Genomic DNA, 18,726 nt, shown 5'->3' on the forward strand with positions numbered 1-18,726 from the left:
TACAGTATATAAATTTGAAGAAAGCGAGAGCGGAGGGAGCCGCCGACGAGGGTGAATTAGAAACATGTCACATCTTTTGGGGCCTGGATGTAATAGAATTATTTGACATTTTATACGCTGTAAATTAATTCTGGTGAAATTTGGATGGTGAAAGTGAAGCTGAAGTACGTATAGAGTTGAGAGAGTGAAGAGAGTTTTGTTTTATGTAAGAAGAGAGAGAGGAGAGAGTCTCATTCATTCACCCATTCATTCATCTTAACATTTCTTTTTTATGTCCCATCATCTCAAAGGCCAACCTCTCTTTCTTTTCTCTGTCTTTCTCGTCCATATTTTCTTCCCCCAAAAACCCTCTACTTCTCACGAATAAAGAAATACAAATTCCACTCATTCCCGTGAAAAGATCGATAGGTTTAAGTTTTAACTTTCAAATTTAGCTTAACACACCACGGGATCTAACTTGAACGGAGACTTGACTCCTGAGAGAAGAGATTAAGTACAATAGTGATTCATTGCAGAAGACAGTTGAAAATAGGTCTAAAAAGGACTGTTTTTTCATGGATTCAGCTTCAGGACGCGGTGCACCTGAGTCAAATACCGGTGAAGGTTCATCGTCAGCTCCTCCTGCTGGGTCTGGTTCAGTTCCACCACAACAACCACCGGAATCCTCCTCTCCAGCTCCTCTAAGTCGGTATGAGTCTCAAAAACGGAGAGACTGGAACACGTTCTTGCAGTATCTTAAAAACCACAAGCCACCATTAACACTGGCTCGCTGCAGCGGCGCACACGTGATAGAGTTCTTGAAATACCTAGATCAATTTGGGAAGACCAAGGTTCATATTCCGGGATGTCCATATTTTGGTCACCAAAATCCCCCTTCTCCATGTGCTTGCCCGTTGAAGCAAGCGTGGGGAAGTCTTGATGCGTTGATCGGACGGCTGAGAGCAGCTTATGAAGAGAACGGTGGGCGGTCGGAGTCTAATCCTTTTGGGGCTAGGGCCGTGAGGATTTACTTAAGAGAGGTTAGGGAAGGACAGGCAAAAGCTAGAGGAATACCTTACGAGAAGAAGAAGCGAAAGAGGCCTGCTGCTGCAGTTATGGCCGCTGCTGTGTCGGTGGCAGGTAGTACTGCTGCTACTACTGGTGGCGGTGCTGAAGGAGGTGGAGGTGAGGTTGCCCGGAATGCTGCTGCTCCGACTACAACAGTATAGTTGATTAGTTTCACTGTTAGTTATTTTCGTTTTTCTTATGATTACCACTCTTTCTATTGGGACGATCGACATGAGCAATATGTTTCTGGCGATCGATTCTCTTATAATTGAATCGAGAACACAAAATACATAGAATTCCGCTAAGAAATCTCTTTTTCTTGCTTATTTCCCATCATCAGTCCTCTCTTAATTTTCTCCTACATATCTTTTATTCATTTTACGATGAACCAGTTAATTGATATAAGATTAAAGAGGAACAAGATTACTATGTCTGTTCTTCTTCTTTACTTGGTTTCATATTTAGTAGTTTAGTTAGTCTTTATGCATGGTTCAAAACCCTTCTTCCTCTCCATCATCACTTGTATTTCAATCATACTGTTATCTAGGAAAACAAGACTAGGTGTCATTATTAATTACTGTTTAGATTTCATTTATTTATTATTTTGACTTGGTAAACTCGATCCATTTAAAGATATATACCTTCGCACACACCTGTGTACAAGAAAACTCTCAAGTGCCAATGGATTTGGTTTTCTTGCTCAATGTTTAGAGTGTAGAGATATTAGTCATACAGTGCAACAAAGATCAAATTGACCCTTAATATAAAATATAGTGTGGTTGAAAATTATATAGTTGATATATTCACCATTCTTTTTGCCATTTTTTTGTTTTCTTTGTGGCACTGTTGCTAAGATTTGTTTGTAGCTCTAACTGTGAGTGAGCAGACCGCTGGCCTTTGTTTGCGAGAAGTGTAACACCCAAACACAACACACTTGAAACTCAATTAATCAAAGCCTTTTTTTTTTTTTTAATATTTATATACTCTTCAGATTAAGTGTAACTGTGCATCTGGTCCCGGCTTCTTTCATTTCGCCTGTGCTCCCCCAAGTGCAGTATAAGTTCTGTAATTATGCACACGTGCGCCTCTGATTTTTACTCTTCTTTGCTTGATGTAAGATTTTGTTATAAGATTTTTAAGATTTCTGGGGCTTTGGTTACTTGGAATTAGGATCTCTCTTGCTCTTTCATACTTCAGAAAATCTGATAATAACAACTAGAAAAAGATATAGGAGCTGCAAACATAAATTATTTTGGAAAAAAAAAAATACTCCTTTGTGATTGCTTCTCTTATTTGATTTGTGTAATCACCACTTCAATACGATAAGGACATATAGCCAACCCTTGATTCCAGTTCTTATTTTATAATATAGTTTTATTTTATATATAACAATAATATATATATTTTTGTTATAATAACATAAACCCACACTGACTGGTCACTCCACAACAAAACCCATTTCTCAATTCCACTGTGTATCCATGCCCACTTAATCCTATAACATTCATTTTTTAATTCATGGTATTGTGCCTTTTGCACATAGCGATCTCTTCTTTTTGTACTGGCTTTTTGTAGAATCACATAACTTCATTTAGATTACTTTATTTCGCACCTATTTTATCTCTGCATTTTAAATTTAGCCATATCTATTTTTCAAAAGTCAAAATAAAAGAGAATACGTCTGTCCATTTCTCTTTATTTAAAAGGTTAATTCTCCATCTTCTTCCTAGGGTTGACACCAGAAAAACAAAGTAATTTGCATATTAAGATGGTAGAGCAGGAACAAAAACAGGTCGACTAATTTGTTTTGTATTGAACAGATTGAACAGTACGTGGAGCAGGAAAATTCTGATGGAATTAAGTGCAGAAGGAGCAATGCCACAAGATGCATTATGAGAAAGAGAGAGCCCTCCTCTCATTTGAGGTATCTGCACCTTAGTTACCTGTTACTTTTGTCGTGATATGAAGCAGTATTCATTATATAGCCAATGGCATACTTCATTTAAGAAAGAGAGAGAGAGAGTGACTGGATGGCCTTGGCGTGGGGGCTTTCTACAGTGCACTGCATCGAGTAGTCTTGTCTAATCTACCACACCTTCCCCGAGCTGTATAATTATTGACGTATTGTTGTGCTTGAGACGAATATACACTTTTGTTTATCTAGTTTCCTCTCAATCTGCATCCAAAAACTGCACCCACATGCCCGTGTTTGCAGGCACAAAAACAAATGGACAATACGCTAACAGGTGGGGCAACTTCATAGCAATTTCAAGCAACTAGAAAGATCTCGTCTTCAACGATATTTTTGGCTCCACAGTTCAACCTCAAATAAATACATCAAAGCTAGTTTTGCCCCATTTACATTATGAGTGAATCACGAAGACCAAATTTCTTGAAGTGCCCCAGATACTCAGCCTTTTTGATGGCCATGTTTCTTTATGGTCAGCCAAATCAAATCAAGTTATTATTATGAAGTTGCGCCTCTTTTTGCAATAATATCTATCTCCGCAACCCTCTATGGGTGGTTCGCAAAGGAGTGCGATGCTAAATATGAGAGTTTACTAATCTGATTCAATAATTATGAAATCGATTATTAAATTTAAGATTTTACATATTTACTAGATAATTTAGTCTTGAAGGAAGCCTCTAACTCGGATAAAGTTTCCATTACCCAAAAAAAATCCATCTCTGCAGCAGTCACAGGATTTTATCTCTATGTTTAGACAACAGTATTTGTAATTTGTCTGCGTCATCCACCCAGTTAAAGCTTGTCCGATTACAATTCCAAAAATTGTTCCAAAGGGGTTTCTCGTAGTCCTGGGATATTGTATTGTAACTTGTAAGAGTCAATGCAATTAAATTCCGAGTATACAATAAGTCTCTGTAAATAATGTACTATTTCCACGTTTATTACACATTATCTATGTCGAACTACTCTTTAAATGAAAAAAGAATTGAAGTTATAAAGATTTAATAGCACAATTAAGCTATTAAACAAGTTTTGCACATGCATTCTAGAATATAACTCATAAGAGAAGGGTAAATTTAAGTTGGTCAGCAGAAAAGTTATGTGCTGGTCAAAGACGACAAATGCTCTCAAGGCAGACAATCGTAGCTTTAAACTAAATCAAACAGTAGAATTTTATACCAGCAGCACAGCAACCCCACCAGATGCAGATTATTTATGGATGATCCTCCTTTCATCGTCTAGGGCAAGACTTTCTGTGCATCTTCATCGTTATTCAGACCTTTATATTTAAAATCAACAAAACAACGCAAATTCATTTTAAGTACACAAATAAATATATATTTGATATGATATTATTATAATTAGTTGATTTTAAATTATAAATAGAGTAATATTATGAGTATCTATTTTAGATATATAAATATATATATATTTATACATATTATTATATAATTAGATATTATTTTATCTTTAATTTAAAATCACTCAATCATATAATAACATGTATAAATATATATATATATTTGTATACTCAAAGTGAATACACATAATTTTATTGTTATGAATAAAATAATATTCAATTATGTAATGATAGATATAAATATATACATATTTATATACTTAAAATGAATACGTATATAGTAGACTTTTTTTAATTTGGAAATTTCACTTGAATGATTGTGTGCCAAAATATAACCTTCATTAAATGATGGATCAAAATGTAGAGAATGAATTCAAAAGACAAAATATAAAATTGATACCCTTTTATAGCAAATTAATTTTTTTGGCTTTTGGATGGCATCTTTGTTAGAATGTTGTATATAGTAAGACGACCTACACGATTAATGACGTTGGAAAAATGAATTTGCATTCTCACTTTCATAAAACCATAAGCAAATGAAAGCGAAATGATTCAGTGGACTTTTTGTAAAATACAAAATCTTTGAAGTATAGATGAAAACGGCCATGGTTTCAGAGAAGAAGAGGGTTTTGAATTTTCTTCTTAAACTTCAAAACAAACTGTTTTCAGATCGAGTTAAGTTAAGAGAATGACTTTGCAGAGAAGTGGGACACATGGGTTGACAAGCTGTAGTTTTGGTCGCCGACAAGATTTTTGAAGCCGAGATTTTCTGACAAAACGGTGGATGATAAGTTGATGACTCATCCATACTTTCTCTTTCAATCAACATGCAATTCTCTCATTTTAACCTACCATGGAAGGGAAAGCCACCCCGAGGAGGGCCAAGCCTGAATTTTTATATATATTATGTAACCAAAATTTTGGTTCCATGTCTCTCTACTGAATTCTTCTTTAGATATATTAAGTTAAAGATATATAAACACAACTTATTGAATTTTCTAATTTATCTATGTAGCACAAATATGGAGTGCTAGAATATAGAGACGCAAAACAATTACGATGAAACAAGATTCGGGCTGTGGACTACTACATGAGGAATAACCGTTTCTAAAATAGAACAATCTCGATTTGAGTTCAATGTTAGGTGTTTTTAAGAAAGTTGAATCATCCTGTATTAAATTTAAAATTTGAAGATATAATGGCTAACGAATAAAAAAAGGATTTTAACTTGAAATCCAAATGAATATTCTAGAGAAAGAACATACATTATAAAATTTATTGATAAAATAAGATAAAACACAAAACAATTTAAAAAATGATCAATAAAACAATTATATCTTAATAATAAAATGAACATTTCATCAACAAAAACACCTATTTTATCAAATAGAATGTTTATTTCATCACATATATAAAATTTGCAATTCGAGCACTGTGACGACAACATCATCTAAGCATAATTTTCATATTCATTCTCTTTATTTTTGCTAAAACAACTTGGAGGCTAGGGTTTTAAGAAGAATAAAGAGACCCAGCTCAACCTAGCTCAACCTATTGGTTACATACAGTGGATCAACAAGAGGGAGTTTTCCTCTCTTTTCATACTTAGTTTTCAAGAAAACTTAATGGAGATGATGGTTGTAGTGTTGAATTATGTTATAAGTATGCTATTGTTTGTAATCTTTGTGAGTATTTGACCATCACTGATATAAATAGATGCCAAATTTTGAGAGTAGAAGGAGATAAACTACCTTAAATACTGTCGGAAATATATATTGGGCTTACAACTGTGAAGATTGAAATCCATATTTTACAAAACCAATTAGTTTGTGTTAGGATTCAATCTACAACATTTATATACCACTATCTTATGTTCTATTCATTAAATGTGAGACTATTTTTCTTTCTTTTTATTTGAGTCTCCAACACCTCCGTTTAAGTGCAAGCACCTAGAAACACTTAGGTTGTTAAACCCGCCGTTTACTGGTGCTCTAATACCATGTCAGAAATTTATATTGGGCTTACAAGTATAAAGATTGAAACCCATATTATACAGAACTAATTGGCTTATGTTAATATTCAATCCACAATATTTATATATTACTCTTTTATGTTCTATTCATTATATGTGAGACTTTTTTTCTTTCTTTTTATTTGAGTCTCTAACAAATACCATATAAAGTATAAATCATAAAATAAAATCGATTAGACATAAAATTTAATTTTTTGATATATAACTTTTAGTAATAAAGTGATTCACAAGTCTCATTATAAACTAAGAATTTCGTAAATGTTAATGTGTTTCATTTAATTCAACTTGTATAGGCACAAAGAAAGTTGTTAAATATAAATACGCTAGATATAACTTATAGATATGGTAACGAATGAATTAGAAATTTCATTATTATGTATTCAAAATTTTTATTCAATTACATAAAATCCACGATTTATATTGTGTAGCTAGGTTTATACATGTACCTTAATTACCTATAATCATCGGGACGTTGGATTTAGTTTCTATCTGGATTAGTTTATTTTATTAATTAGTTTAATCAATTTATCAATTTTAAATAGATTTAACAAAAGATAGGTAGTTCTATAATTCTCATACTTAAATAATTACTCCTCACGGGATCGATATTTGGACTTGTTCCATTATATTACTTGGCATGATATAGTATATCCTTGCTAGGTTTCATGATCAAGCCATCAAATTAAAGGGGGGACATTTTCCCGAAGCCAAACCAGTCAAGGAAAAGGCTATCAACAAAGCATTACAACAGAGAGTTGGAAAAGGGGGTTTACTTCAGATTTTTCCATTACGCATGGACGGTGATGGATGGATAGAGTCAGTCTTCTAGTCTAGTTTATTTCTTTTGTTTTAGTAATTGACCATTTGAATCAGTCTTGGTTGTCTTCTTCTTTAACTGCATGTTAAGTTAAATGTTCTTATTCTTCAGCTGCACGTTAGGTTGGACATGGACGTTGTTTCCTGTTTTTTCGAAACTGATGCTCTGGGGTTATCCTTAGTCGCTTGGTGGATGTAAGCCTATAATTAGGATCTTCTGATTGCAAACAAATTACCAAGTTTAGTATCCAATTCACAAGCATATTCCAAAGGCAATTGCTTGTTTGCTTTTTACTCTCTCATTTCCTTTGCTTTTGCCGAAAGTTTCCAAAATGGCTCATCATGGTCAACCTAAAAACTGTGGTTGAGGTGCTGCCGAAAGAGGACGTAACTATTATTTTTGAAAATGTTGTGAATGAGCTCACTACAAACAGACAAACTAAATATGTGAAGAAATTTATTGGTTTTAATCCGAAATAATTTTGAATAGGTAATGTTATATATATAAATTTTTTAATATATAATATATTATTATATGATCGATTATTTTATCTTTAATTTAAAATAATTAAATTACTTTATAATATACATCAGATATGTGCTTGTGTGTATGCTTAACATGAGTAATCATAGTTTTATTGTTTTGAATATTAAAAATATTAGAGCAATATTATGTCTACCCAAAATGGGGACATCTGGTTTTATTAAAAATATTAATATACAAATAAAATTTTTTAATAATATTACAATTTTACAAATCAACTGCACTCTCTTTGATCCAGCCCGTGTATAGCTTACATATTATTAGCCCAGGGCTCAAAAAAGGCTATCAGTTAACGGCCCACCAGGATCCAATTCAAGCCCAGATGGTAAGTTTGAGAGCCTGAAAGTTGATCTCAAATTCTTGAGGACCAGAGATAAGAGAAACGCAGTGACATAAAAAGAGAACTATTCTTCCTCATTTTGTGTAATTATGCCAGAGATGAAAAATATTGTATTTGGTAGGGTTCAAAAGGTAAATTGCATGCCACTGCCTTAGCTCTACAATTTAAGAGTAATTCAAAGATGTTGGTCACTGTTATTACTTTGGAACCAGACTTTGGAGAGGCAGCCGGCACATTATAAGGGGGAAACTTTCTGCCACACCACACTTTGTATCATTCAATATATATCCAAGACACAAATAAGTTAACTAAGAAGTGAAACTTCAGTTATGATTCAGGCGTTGTTTAAGTAACAACATATGAGTTAGTCATGAAATCTTATTGGGGACTGCCATTTGACAAGGAGCTTACAAGTACCCAACATGTCAAGAAACAAAGCTGACTGTTTTTATCTACAGAGACATCTACATTGAAACTGCCATGTTCACCTTACGCATCCATGATGTTATCGCCGATCTAATTTGAGTGGACCATGTTGTTGTCTCCTTATAACAAACGGGGCCTGTAGGCTCTGCCTTCTCCTTGTGGATTGTATTAAGGGTTATATTGCTGCAAGCCTTAGGTAGAGCAGTGCCATTATATGCCTTGCAGATGTAAGTTATAAAGTTCTCATAGTCCTGCAGCAAGAGAAAGAACGTCATTTATTGAAGGTTCTTGCAACCCCTGGACTTTACCTATCAATCATGCAGTCCTAATGCCAAAACATCAGGGAGTTTAAGGTAATCTTCTACATTACAAACAGCAATAAAATTGTGCGACATTCAGGAGAAATATTCATGAGGAAAATAGTAAATCAAGAACTGAATACATTACATTAGAACCATGAGAAAGTGAAAGAAGCAAATTACCTCATAAAGTGGCTGTCCATCCACAACTACCCAGGGTACATATTGATGAGGAGGCTCAAGGGAATTGGTTTCAGCTGCATATTGTAACTCAAGCTGCATCATACATGGAGGAGAAATTTGGGCTTAGACGAACTAAATGTCAGCAGCAGAGCAAAATGAAAGTAAAAATAAATCAAAGAAGCTACCCAGTATGATATTAGATCAATAGAAAAATAGATGATTACAATGAAGGCAACAAAACCATTAACAATCAACCAATCAATGGAAAGTCAAGAAATAATAGTAGGCCTGAAAAGGTCAGTTAGGCAATTTTTGATAGCTATTAATGGCATTTCCTCGCAGAAGACAATATCAGTTTAAACGAATTTCAAAGGTACCCAGGAACTATTTTCTCCAACTACTATTTCATTACTTCCACAGACCTCGCTGTGGAATCCACTATCAGGCCACAGTTTCATATTTTTACTTTGAGGGACTGCTGAGACAAAGAAACTAAAAATTAATCACTGAAACAGCTGCAAACTCCCCTGCACTCTGGTAATAGATAAGTGCAGAAAATGGTCTCCTAGTTTAAATCAAAAGCAAAGATTATACAGTATTCATATCCTTGAAACAGTGTATATGCCACAAGCTGCTGTAGCTTAATATACTATACAAAACAAATCTTGATGACTAGACCAACTAACCAATACAATTCACTCACAACTTGAATGAACATTGAAAAAGAACAGAACTAACCTCTGTCCCAGTTCCACTGGTATAACAATCAGAGATGGCTTTCGGATCCAATCCCAGTTTCCCAAAGCATGTTTCCCATTCGGGGTACTTGTGCTCATATACCAACGTTTCAACACAGTAGATGAACTGAAAATGTTCGTTCTGCATCACAACACTATGTAGTTAACATAGACTTGCCATATCAAAGAAAGGCAAATAAATTCACTTTCATCATTCTAACAATCCTAGGGAAGACTGCAACCCATCAAAGCTTTCTGTCTAAAAATTACAATTGACTTTGAATCTACACTGGATTATCTACAAATTATCATAAAGTGTCATACGCTCATTTTACATCGAAAACAACGGCTTACCACTTCAGGCCAGATATCAATAGCACAAGCTTCCACAGTGTTCAACAAGCATTCAGATGGACCGTGCTGCAATAACATCAAAACAAAATTCAATTGCCAATAAAAATTATAACTTTTTACTCAAATTAAAACCCTCTTCTAATTTCATTCTCTGGGAAAGAAAACGAAACCCAGTTGAGATTGATGATAAAATAGCGGGACCTGGCAATCGAAGGTGGCTTTGGTGCCGTTTCTGATTCTGGCATTACCCCAGGGATAAAGATGGAGATCAACGATGGAGAGGAGATCATCATCTTCAAAGACCTTAACTAAATAATTGACAATAAAATTGGCACTGTACGGACATAATGACTCGTAGTAGAGACCCAATTCGACTTTGTTGGTATCCGAAGGGGAAGTTTCAGAAGCTAAGACAGAACCAGAGAAGAAGCAGCTCAACAAGACCACGCAAAAGACGAGAGATAAGGGTTTTTTCGGAGGACAAGCCATGGATGGATAAAATTAAAACCTGAAGGCTGAAATTTTGATTCTTTTTTTTTTTTTTTTTTGGTCCTCTTTTTAGTTAAAAATGATAGAGAATTTTTGTTATTACAACGTTGCCCGTGAAGTTGACACAGATGAATTCAGTTCTCAGAGTGGTAGAATACTATGATAATTCAGGAATCTGCTCCTCTTTTCTGTTTCTAATAAATAATCAATCGTTTATTATTGGTTATTTATAATAATTTGATCAAAATGAAAAAAATTGTAAATTGAAAATTAAAACAAAAAGTTTGGTTGGAAGAAAAAAACTGAAACTAACATGAGATTGACATGATAGTTGACGATAAAATTAATAAAATTATGAGTATATATATTTTTTGCATATGATTTAGTAGATAGTTAATATATCATTATATAATTAGATGATTGTAAATTAAATATTAAAAAATATCTAATCACATAATGACATATAATCTGTATATACAAATTGTATAAAAAAACATATACATATATCATTACTCATGATAAAAATGGTAATAGATTTATGAATCACCAGAAAATTTTATGTGGTGAAATGCAAATAATTGATGTGGCAAAAGATTAAATTACAATAGCTGTTTGATTTTGTGAATACTCGCAATTAGTTTGTATTAAATTAGAGCTTACCAGATTGTTAAAAAATTCTGGAAAGAGATCAAGCAGGTGAAATTCCAAAGGCAAAACTTACCATTATTACATCATACTAATCAAAGTTTAATCTTGAAATATCAGATTTAAAATGCTTGAATCCAATCTTGGCATTGCTGCATGGATAAGCTTTAGATCACCGAGAGAGGTGAGTCCGTCCTGGAAGAGCTTATTGAGATAATTGACTATGAAATTTGAGCAGAATGGACAAAGGGTTCGTAAAATAGTTCCAGAGCCCCTTTTCCATTCTGGGGATTCGATAAAACTACTCTGGAATTAGCTGGTAACAGAGAATCGTTGATCAAGAACAGGTGCATAAGAAGGGAGAGGATTTTATTAGTTAGACTTTGATTTGAATGTAAAATGAGCAATGTCATCCAAGCTGTATATAAAATATGCTATTACCCTTTGATATACCTTCCATGCTTCTGCCATGGACCTTGGGGAGATTGTCCTCACATGATTAAATAATTCGTCAGGATGCCAATAATATCTGCTCCATGAAGAATTATTAACAATTAACAATACAAAATCTCTATAATACAAGGTTGGTAACTACTAAAATATGTTCCTCATAATGACTGTTTAACTTTTAGTACAATAAGATAGCAGTTACAAGTTACAGAGCCATAAAACAGTAACAAAAATTATTCATACATGCCCTCACCACTCATCACTTCAGGAAAGATACATATATTATACACTGCGATAGGGTAACTTCATTTAAGATATAAATCCCTTGCTCTTTAAACTCTCAACAGCATCTGTGATAATTTGCTCCATGGGAATGAATTGCATACCCAAGTCGATCAGCTTTTTTGCTCCATCCTTGGTTCTCAACAAGCCTGGTTGGGTATCCTTTGGCAAACTATAAGGAAATCCAGGCAACTATAATTTAGCAGCATATGATTTGTCAAATCAACATATAGTTATAGTAGAGGTATGAGATTATACTCATAAGTGATAGGACTGAAATGGGTATTTGAGAGAGCACGTGAAAATTCATATGGCAAACAGCTGATAAAGACTAAAGAACTAAAAATGCTCTATTTGGTGATTGATAGAGCCAAATGTTGCAAAATTTGTCTTCTCCTTAGTTTGTTAAAAAAGGAATATGCAGGGAACAGAAAATTGTTACATGTCTGACTCAGCATCATGATGTGAGATACATGAATGTCTGGCATATATATGCCATATGATCGTCAGTCTCAAAAATCTGACCCTTTTTTATGTCACATAACATCAAAGTTCCAGAAGTAATAGATGAGCATTATCTTGTTGCACCTCTGCCCATTCAATGTAGGAAGTAAGACTTGTTACCTGGGCACATTATACTCAGGATAAAGCTCTGCAACCTTGGCCACAAAGTCTCCATAATGAGATATAGCTTCAACACACAAGTGCCTTCCAGATGCTGATGGGTTCTCATAAACCAAAATATGTGCCAAGGCGACATCTTTAAAGTGAACTGATCCCATGAAAAAGTTCTCGTATGTCTCAGTGCAACCTAAAGATGGACAAACTGGTTTCTCTTAGCTCCAAAAAGAGAACTTAAGGACCTAAAACTCACCTGAATATGAGAAATCTCATTCTAAGAATAGAAGAGATTAAATCAAATTAACTTGAATCAGATCAATGGTCAATCGCAAAGTCTAAGATACCTCTCTATCCATACAACTATCTTTAACAACTTAAATATTGACTTTATGAACATATGAACTTGAGAACATATATTAATGCATACAGTGCATTTTTTCCTTATTAAAAACATACTGAAAGAAGAGTAATTTTAAATAATTTGATCCTCTCTAACTACCCACAGCCACACTTTTAATTGCTACTGAACTGTTTCATTGAGCCACAATCATTAAATAAGTGTCAAATGTCAGATAAACAGAAACAAATAACTTTTTCAATTTACGTGAGCATGCAAAAACCATAGTAGTCCAAAGTTTCATTTTGTTTCGAATTATTAAATTCATTGAACCCACAAGAAACACAAACAAAAGATCTCAACTGTATCAATTGGAAAATTATACACATTGTCAAGTACACTCCACTAAAACCACACTCCACTAAAACCTACGTGTTAGAAGTAAAGAGCATTACCCTGGAGAAGGCGTACAAGCATGATCATACTAGCATTAAGTGTGGGTGGAATAACAGGGCCCATCACAGTTCCAGGATTCACGACCACAACATCTAACCCATTCTCTTTTGCAAAATCCCATGCCGCTTTCTCAGCTAATGTTTTTGAAAGCGGATACCACAACTAAAACACAACAACAAAAAAATTCGTATTTTCAAAAATGTCCTACCAAGTAATGTTTCATGAACAAGCTATTCTTTTATCACCACATCATTAATTGAGTTAGCAAAATATTTGTAAAAATGCATTATAATCCGTAGTATACAAAACAAACGCTGCTACTTACTTCTTTGAGCTTACAGTACTCAACATCTGTCCAACAATCTTCCGCCTTTACTGTATCAGCTGGCCATTTAGGACTTGGCGTGATAGCTGAAATCGATGAAGTAACCACCACGCGCTTGACTCCCACCGCCTTGGCTGCCGTGAGTACATTCACTGTTCCTTTAATTGCAGGATCCAAAAGTTCTTTCTGCACCTCAAGCTCACAAAAGAAAATTCAGTTTAGGGTTGAAAAAGTATAACATGATAAAACATAGAGTCGTTGTGTAAGGAGGACCTCAGGATCTAGGACTTGATCAACGATGCAGGGAGAAGCGAGGTGGAAGACACCAACACAACCGTTAACTGCGGCGACGATTGAGTCATAGTCAAGAAGATCGATCTGGAAGAGACGAAGCCGCGTGCCAGCTCCTTCCAAGGCTTTTAGATGCTCAGTTTCTTTTTCATCGTCTGTAACCATAATAACAGAAAAAGAAGAAATTACAGATAATTAACCGTCTAATTTGGGAAAATAAATATACAAAAGTGAAGAGACAGAAGGACGAGAGAGTAACTGATATTTCTGACGGTGGCGTGGACGACATAACGGCGGTCAAGAAGGAGGCGCACTAGCCAGGAGCCAATGCAGCCGCTGCCTCCGGTCACACAAACTACTTCACTCTCCTTGTTGGACATTTTCCAGTGAGTTTGTACAATTCACTTCGTCAACTTCAAATGCCTCGGTTCTGCGATCCCTAGTGATGAGCATAACTTAGCGTAAACCGGCTGTTTGTCTTTGGAGAAATATTTCAGTTCGGTACAATTATTTTTAAGACTTCAAAAAAGGATACAAACTTTAATTTTTCTAACAAAACCAACTCACTTACCAGTTAACAAGTAGTGAGAATTTTTTAAAACTATGATTAGGGTGTATAACAACCTTATTATTTGCCATTTAAATGCCAAATTTCAACAAATGATACCTAAACAAGATTCACTATTGTAAAAAAGGATTGGCAACATTAAAGTGAGAAAACTCTAAACACTAACAAAACTGGTAAAATATTAAAACTTAAAAAAAAATATAAAAGTTTAAATCTCTGTAAATACCTTTATAAAATAACTTTATACAAGATCCCATTGTAAAAATGGGTTGGTAACATTGAACCAAAAAAATCTCAAATGTTAATAAAATTTGTGAAATAATTTAAAAAAAGAATACATGAGTTTTGCCTGTGCAAGAATCTCTGTAAAAATAATTTTAACTTATCTTCATTAATACTAATATTATCAAACTTCAGAATAATACCATGTTGCCAGGCAAACTGATAAAATACTCCTTTAACAATGCAAGAGCATGAGTTCAAAACTCATCCAAAACATATTAAAATTGAACAAACCTATCAATATACCTATGAATTTATTTATTTGATATCATCAATTCAACATCGAATGAACAGTCTGACTCAAAAAAGGTTCTCATTACCCAAAAAAAAAATTACAGTCTTTCGGTACATGCAATATGTAAAGTAACCAATAAAAAATCCAGCTTAATTTAGTTGAAGAATGTATAATTCATATATGGTGTCTATCCTGACATATCAAGAATATATTGACTACTGAAACTGAAATGGAAAAAGAATGAAATGGTACAAGACCAATAAGCTATGGTTTCAATTATACATCCCGTTATTATCAGATTCTGGAGGGAAGTTATTATATAAGGTTTGTAAATAATGAAAGGGAAACTGTAAATCTTCCATGCTAACAATTGCTGATAATATCTGAAGCCTTGATAAACGGATGCTTCGCAAAATTGGTGCATAGTACATCATCCAGTCAAGTATTTCTATCTAAAACTTCTCTATCACAACCGAAAATGCCGCAAAACCAGCGCAGCCAACACATGCAGCTTTTGCCCCACCTAGATGAGAAGAACAGCAGGTGTAAGATAAATAAGGCTGTTTACAGAGTAAAGAGAGAAACCTTAAATCAAATAACAAGGTTGAGGACCAAATCAAACACTTTAAGTGAAGCATACAACAAAAAGCTCCTTGTTATCTAGTTGGATGTTCAAGAGGCTATATCCACCATATTTATTAATTTTATGAATTAAAATATCTTGACAGGAGTCCAAACAAACAAAAACTTGAAAACCATGCTGGAAAAATATTGCCCTTGATGAAAAAAAAAAGGATAACCTTTCTGCGCAACCAAACCCAAACTTACTATATTCTCACTCTTATACAAGAGCACCATTTCAGACCAGCATATTCTGCAGGATATCAAACAGAATGGCGCAGATGTCATAGGAAATAATTCTCTAAGCAAGGTGACAAGCACTTGAAACTACAGAAAAAGAGCATTCCCCTCTTTTTATGTATTTGACAACCATATAAAAGACTTAGGTTCATTATTATAAGCTTTGACTCTCCCCATGCAAGAGATAAACTATGCCAAACATAATTAACACCAGTGTTTCCAGGTAAGGGATCAGGGTTCACAAATTAGTCAAACTGAGAAATGGTGCCAATAACCATTATTATACAAGCACCTGGTTTCAGACTTAAAAATAAGAACACCTTACAAATAACCCTTGCTGTTCATTTTCCATCAACAAATGATACAGCATCCCAGTTGACTAGCAAAATGATATAGGCAAGTAAAACCATTGAGGAGGGCACCATCCATATTCACGTTGCCAAGTACTTCACTAAATTGGACAAAAAGGGGGAAGAGGAATAACAGTTTGCTAAAATCAACGAAAAGATCACAATCTTCTAGCAGTTCTATTGGCATTCAGTGCAGAATATGAAAAAGCCACAACGAAATACTGGCTATATCATTTAAGGTTTGTTGTCTCCATTCGAATTAATAACGCATAATTTAATGCCTATCATAAATTTCAAGTCCGCAATGAATATCACAACTTTGTAGCTCAGGTATTCAGAAAATCGTATGAGATAACTTTTTAGGAAGATACTGAAGAAAGTAGCAGTGATGTCCAGCTTCCAAACTTATTGAACTCTATATGGATACTACAATGCACTTGACTATCATGTTTAGTTGTTTCAATATATAACATAATTACGATAGACAAATATATTTCTAAAGTTAACTATGTAGATGATTTGTGGACATATGCTGGTATTCCTGAACACCAAATTTGATAGCAAAAGAAAAAAGAAACAGCCTGATCATCTCGATTAAAATTTTTGGTAGGGAACATATTATGAGTCTTTTTCAGAGAGTGAAGTCCATAATTGACTGCTTTTCTTAAGCTCATACATATTCCATGTACCATGTAGGATATCAAACGACGACAATGAAACACTACCTTTTGCCGACATCGTACCTCCAGTCACACACCCAGCAACAACAGTATTGGTGGTGTCGTGTTTTGCCCGTGCCTTTAAATGAAATAATTCTAAATTAGTTCCTAAGCAAATATATTAACTCAAAAAGCATATATCAAAATCCATGTTACCTTCTCAACAACACACTCAGCAGCTGAGAACACCAAGCCCATGACTGCAAATGCTTTGGCTGAACTCCAGCTTCTTCGCCCCATTTGCTTCAAAGTGTACATAAATTGCTGCCTTCCAGTCATTTCTTCTTGCATTATTGGATTATCTAATGCACCTAAAAACAGACCCATGGCCAACCCGAGCCCACCTCCTACAATATTCCACAACACAAAAACAAACAAACCCATCAAATAGTTATCCTCCGAATCCCCAAAACCATGCACACTAACCTTCAAACCTTAAAATATACTCAGAATAATTGCTCAACCTAGCTAACTAAAATTCAAGTGTTTTTCCTTTTACTTCAAATCAATAGTGCTGCTTCAGACCAAGAAACAACTGGTGATAAATAATGAATACAAATTAGAAAAGGAAAAGCTACATATATCAAATAAATAAATAAGGGCTTCTCACCCATGACTCCACTGACGACACTACGGACAGCGCAGTTATTCCAAACCTCTTGCGCGCGAAGCTCTCCACAGTGGGCATTCTAATAGGTTCATATCGAGGCTTTTCTGGCTCTTGTGAAACCGAGGAAGCGTTTTTAGATTCAGCATCAGGATGTGAAGAAGTCATCTTTTGATGCAAGAAGAAAGAAATGCTGAAAGATGAGTAATTTCAAGTAATCAGAACCGCCGTATAAATCACAATATTATACTTATAACAAGCAAAAGGTTTTTGGGTTTTGAGGTTTTACCTCGACCCGGTCCCACGGAAGTCTGTAAAAATCGTAGAATCGTAATTAAATGGGCTATTGTTTTGAATCCTGTCTTACAAGTAAAAGAAAAAGTGACTGAGTTTTTGGTTTAACGCTTGTTTTGAGTGGCAAAACTAGGGTGATCAAACACAAGTGTAAGAATTCAAAATTTGTTAGAATCTTATAATTAAATTATTTACTTGTTTGGTAAAGTGAATCTAATTTAATTATTAGATCCGAAATCTCTCTTTAAGTAAGAGTTTTTCGTTAAAGAAAAAATAAGCTTTAACTATTTATATGATCTATCGGTAAGATAACTTATTTAAATAAATAATTAGTTACCAAAAATGACACATTTATAATTAAGCGAATAGTATAATGCATTGAACCTATGAGTTGGTGTATAAAGCATAAACCAACGAACTACTTGTTTTCAGAGTGTTCTGACATTAACATTTAAACCTAATAATTTGCATTATTAAGTTATATCGTATCATGTCAATTTGAATTTTAGCTCAAAACTCTCAACTTTAACTTAATTTGAATTAAAATCGTATTGAAATCTTCAAATTTTAAACCAATTTAAACTATGTTCAAGTTGATCTAACACAATCGAATTAATCCAAAATCATCCCCTATTTTCCACTCTTCTTAGGGAGCATTTGGGTTGGGTATTTAAAAATTATTTTAATAATTTATCTTTTATTAATAACGTTGTTTTGTTTGTTTTATTAGATAAAAAATATTTTGAGAATTTTCTATTGAGAATTGTTATGTGACAAATAATATAAAGATAATATGATTACTATTTC

At 34.1% G+C, this 18,726-nt stretch overlaps 4 protein-coding genes across 5 annotated transcripts; 1 reads left to right on the top strand and 3 right to left on the bottom strand.

Moving 5' to 3' along the window:
• The first annotated feature begins 212 nt into the window (after positions 1 to 212).
• LOC123204573 (protein LIGHT-DEPENDENT SHORT HYPOCOTYLS 6) lies at positions 213 to 3,210 on the top strand. Of its 2 annotated transcripts, none has more exons than XM_044621317.1 (2): positions 213 to 1,164; positions 2,868 to 3,210. In XM_044621317.1, exons 1-2 carry the CDS (start codon positions 555 to 557, stop codon positions 2,870 to 2,872), a joined length of 615 nt encoding a protein of 204 aa, XP_044477252.1. In that variant the 5' UTR covers positions 213 to 554; the 3' UTR covers positions 2,873 to 3,210. The 2 variants fall into 2 exon arrangements, with proteins under 2 accessions (XP_044477252.1, XP_044477244.1); XM_044621309.1 differs by having other exon boundaries at positions 214 to 1,223.
• Positions 3,211 to 8,412: 5,202 nt separating this feature from the next.
• Positions 8,413 to 10,768, bottom strand: LOC123204563 (gamma-interferon-responsive lysosomal thiol protein-like). The gene is made up of 5 exons (XM_044621296.1): positions 10,309 to 10,768; positions 10,108 to 10,173; positions 9,755 to 9,895; positions 9,017 to 9,109; positions 8,413 to 8,785 (listed from the first exon to the last, which is right to left on the bottom strand). Exons 1-5 carry the CDS (start codon positions 10,594 to 10,596, stop codon positions 8,573 to 8,575), a joined length of 801 nt encoding a protein of 266 aa, XP_044477231.1. The 5' UTR covers positions 10,597 to 10,768; the 3' UTR covers positions 8,413 to 8,572.
• A 1,061-nt stretch (positions 10,769 to 11,829) lies between these two features.
• On the bottom strand, positions 11,830 to 14,469 carry LOC123197040 (phenylacetaldehyde reductase). Its single transcript, XM_044611224.1, has 6 exons — positions 14,263 to 14,469; positions 13,986 to 14,158; positions 13,713 to 13,898; positions 13,387 to 13,549; positions 12,598 to 12,784; positions 11,830 to 12,145 (listed from the first exon to the last, which is right to left on the bottom strand). Exons 1-6 carry the CDS (start codon positions 14,381 to 14,383, stop codon positions 12,001 to 12,003), a joined length of 975 nt encoding a protein of 324 aa, XP_044467159.1. The 5' UTR covers positions 14,384 to 14,469; the 3' UTR covers positions 11,830 to 12,000.
• A 743-nt stretch (positions 14,470 to 15,212) lies between these two features.
• Positions 15,213 to 17,870, bottom strand: LOC123204901 (mitochondrial import inner membrane translocase subunit TIM22-4-like). The gene is given in 5 exon segments (XM_044621708.1): positions 15,213 to 15,611; positions 17,025 to 17,097; positions 17,175 to 17,365; positions 17,629 to 17,694; positions 17,697 to 17,870. Coding segments are annotated over 5 exon segments (498 nt in total). The 5' UTR covers positions 17,794 to 17,870; the 3' UTR covers positions 15,213 to 15,540.
• Between the last annotated feature and the right edge of the window lie 856 nt (positions 17,871 to 18,726).

The sequence above is a fragment of the Mangifera indica genome, chromosome 2 (assembly GCF_011075055.1).
Source record: "Mangifera indica cultivar Alphonso chromosome 2, CATAS_Mindica_2.1, whole genome shotgun sequence".
NCBI classification, from domain to species: domain Eukaryota; kingdom Viridiplantae; phylum Streptophyta; class Magnoliopsida; order Sapindales; family Anacardiaceae; genus Mangifera; species Mangifera indica.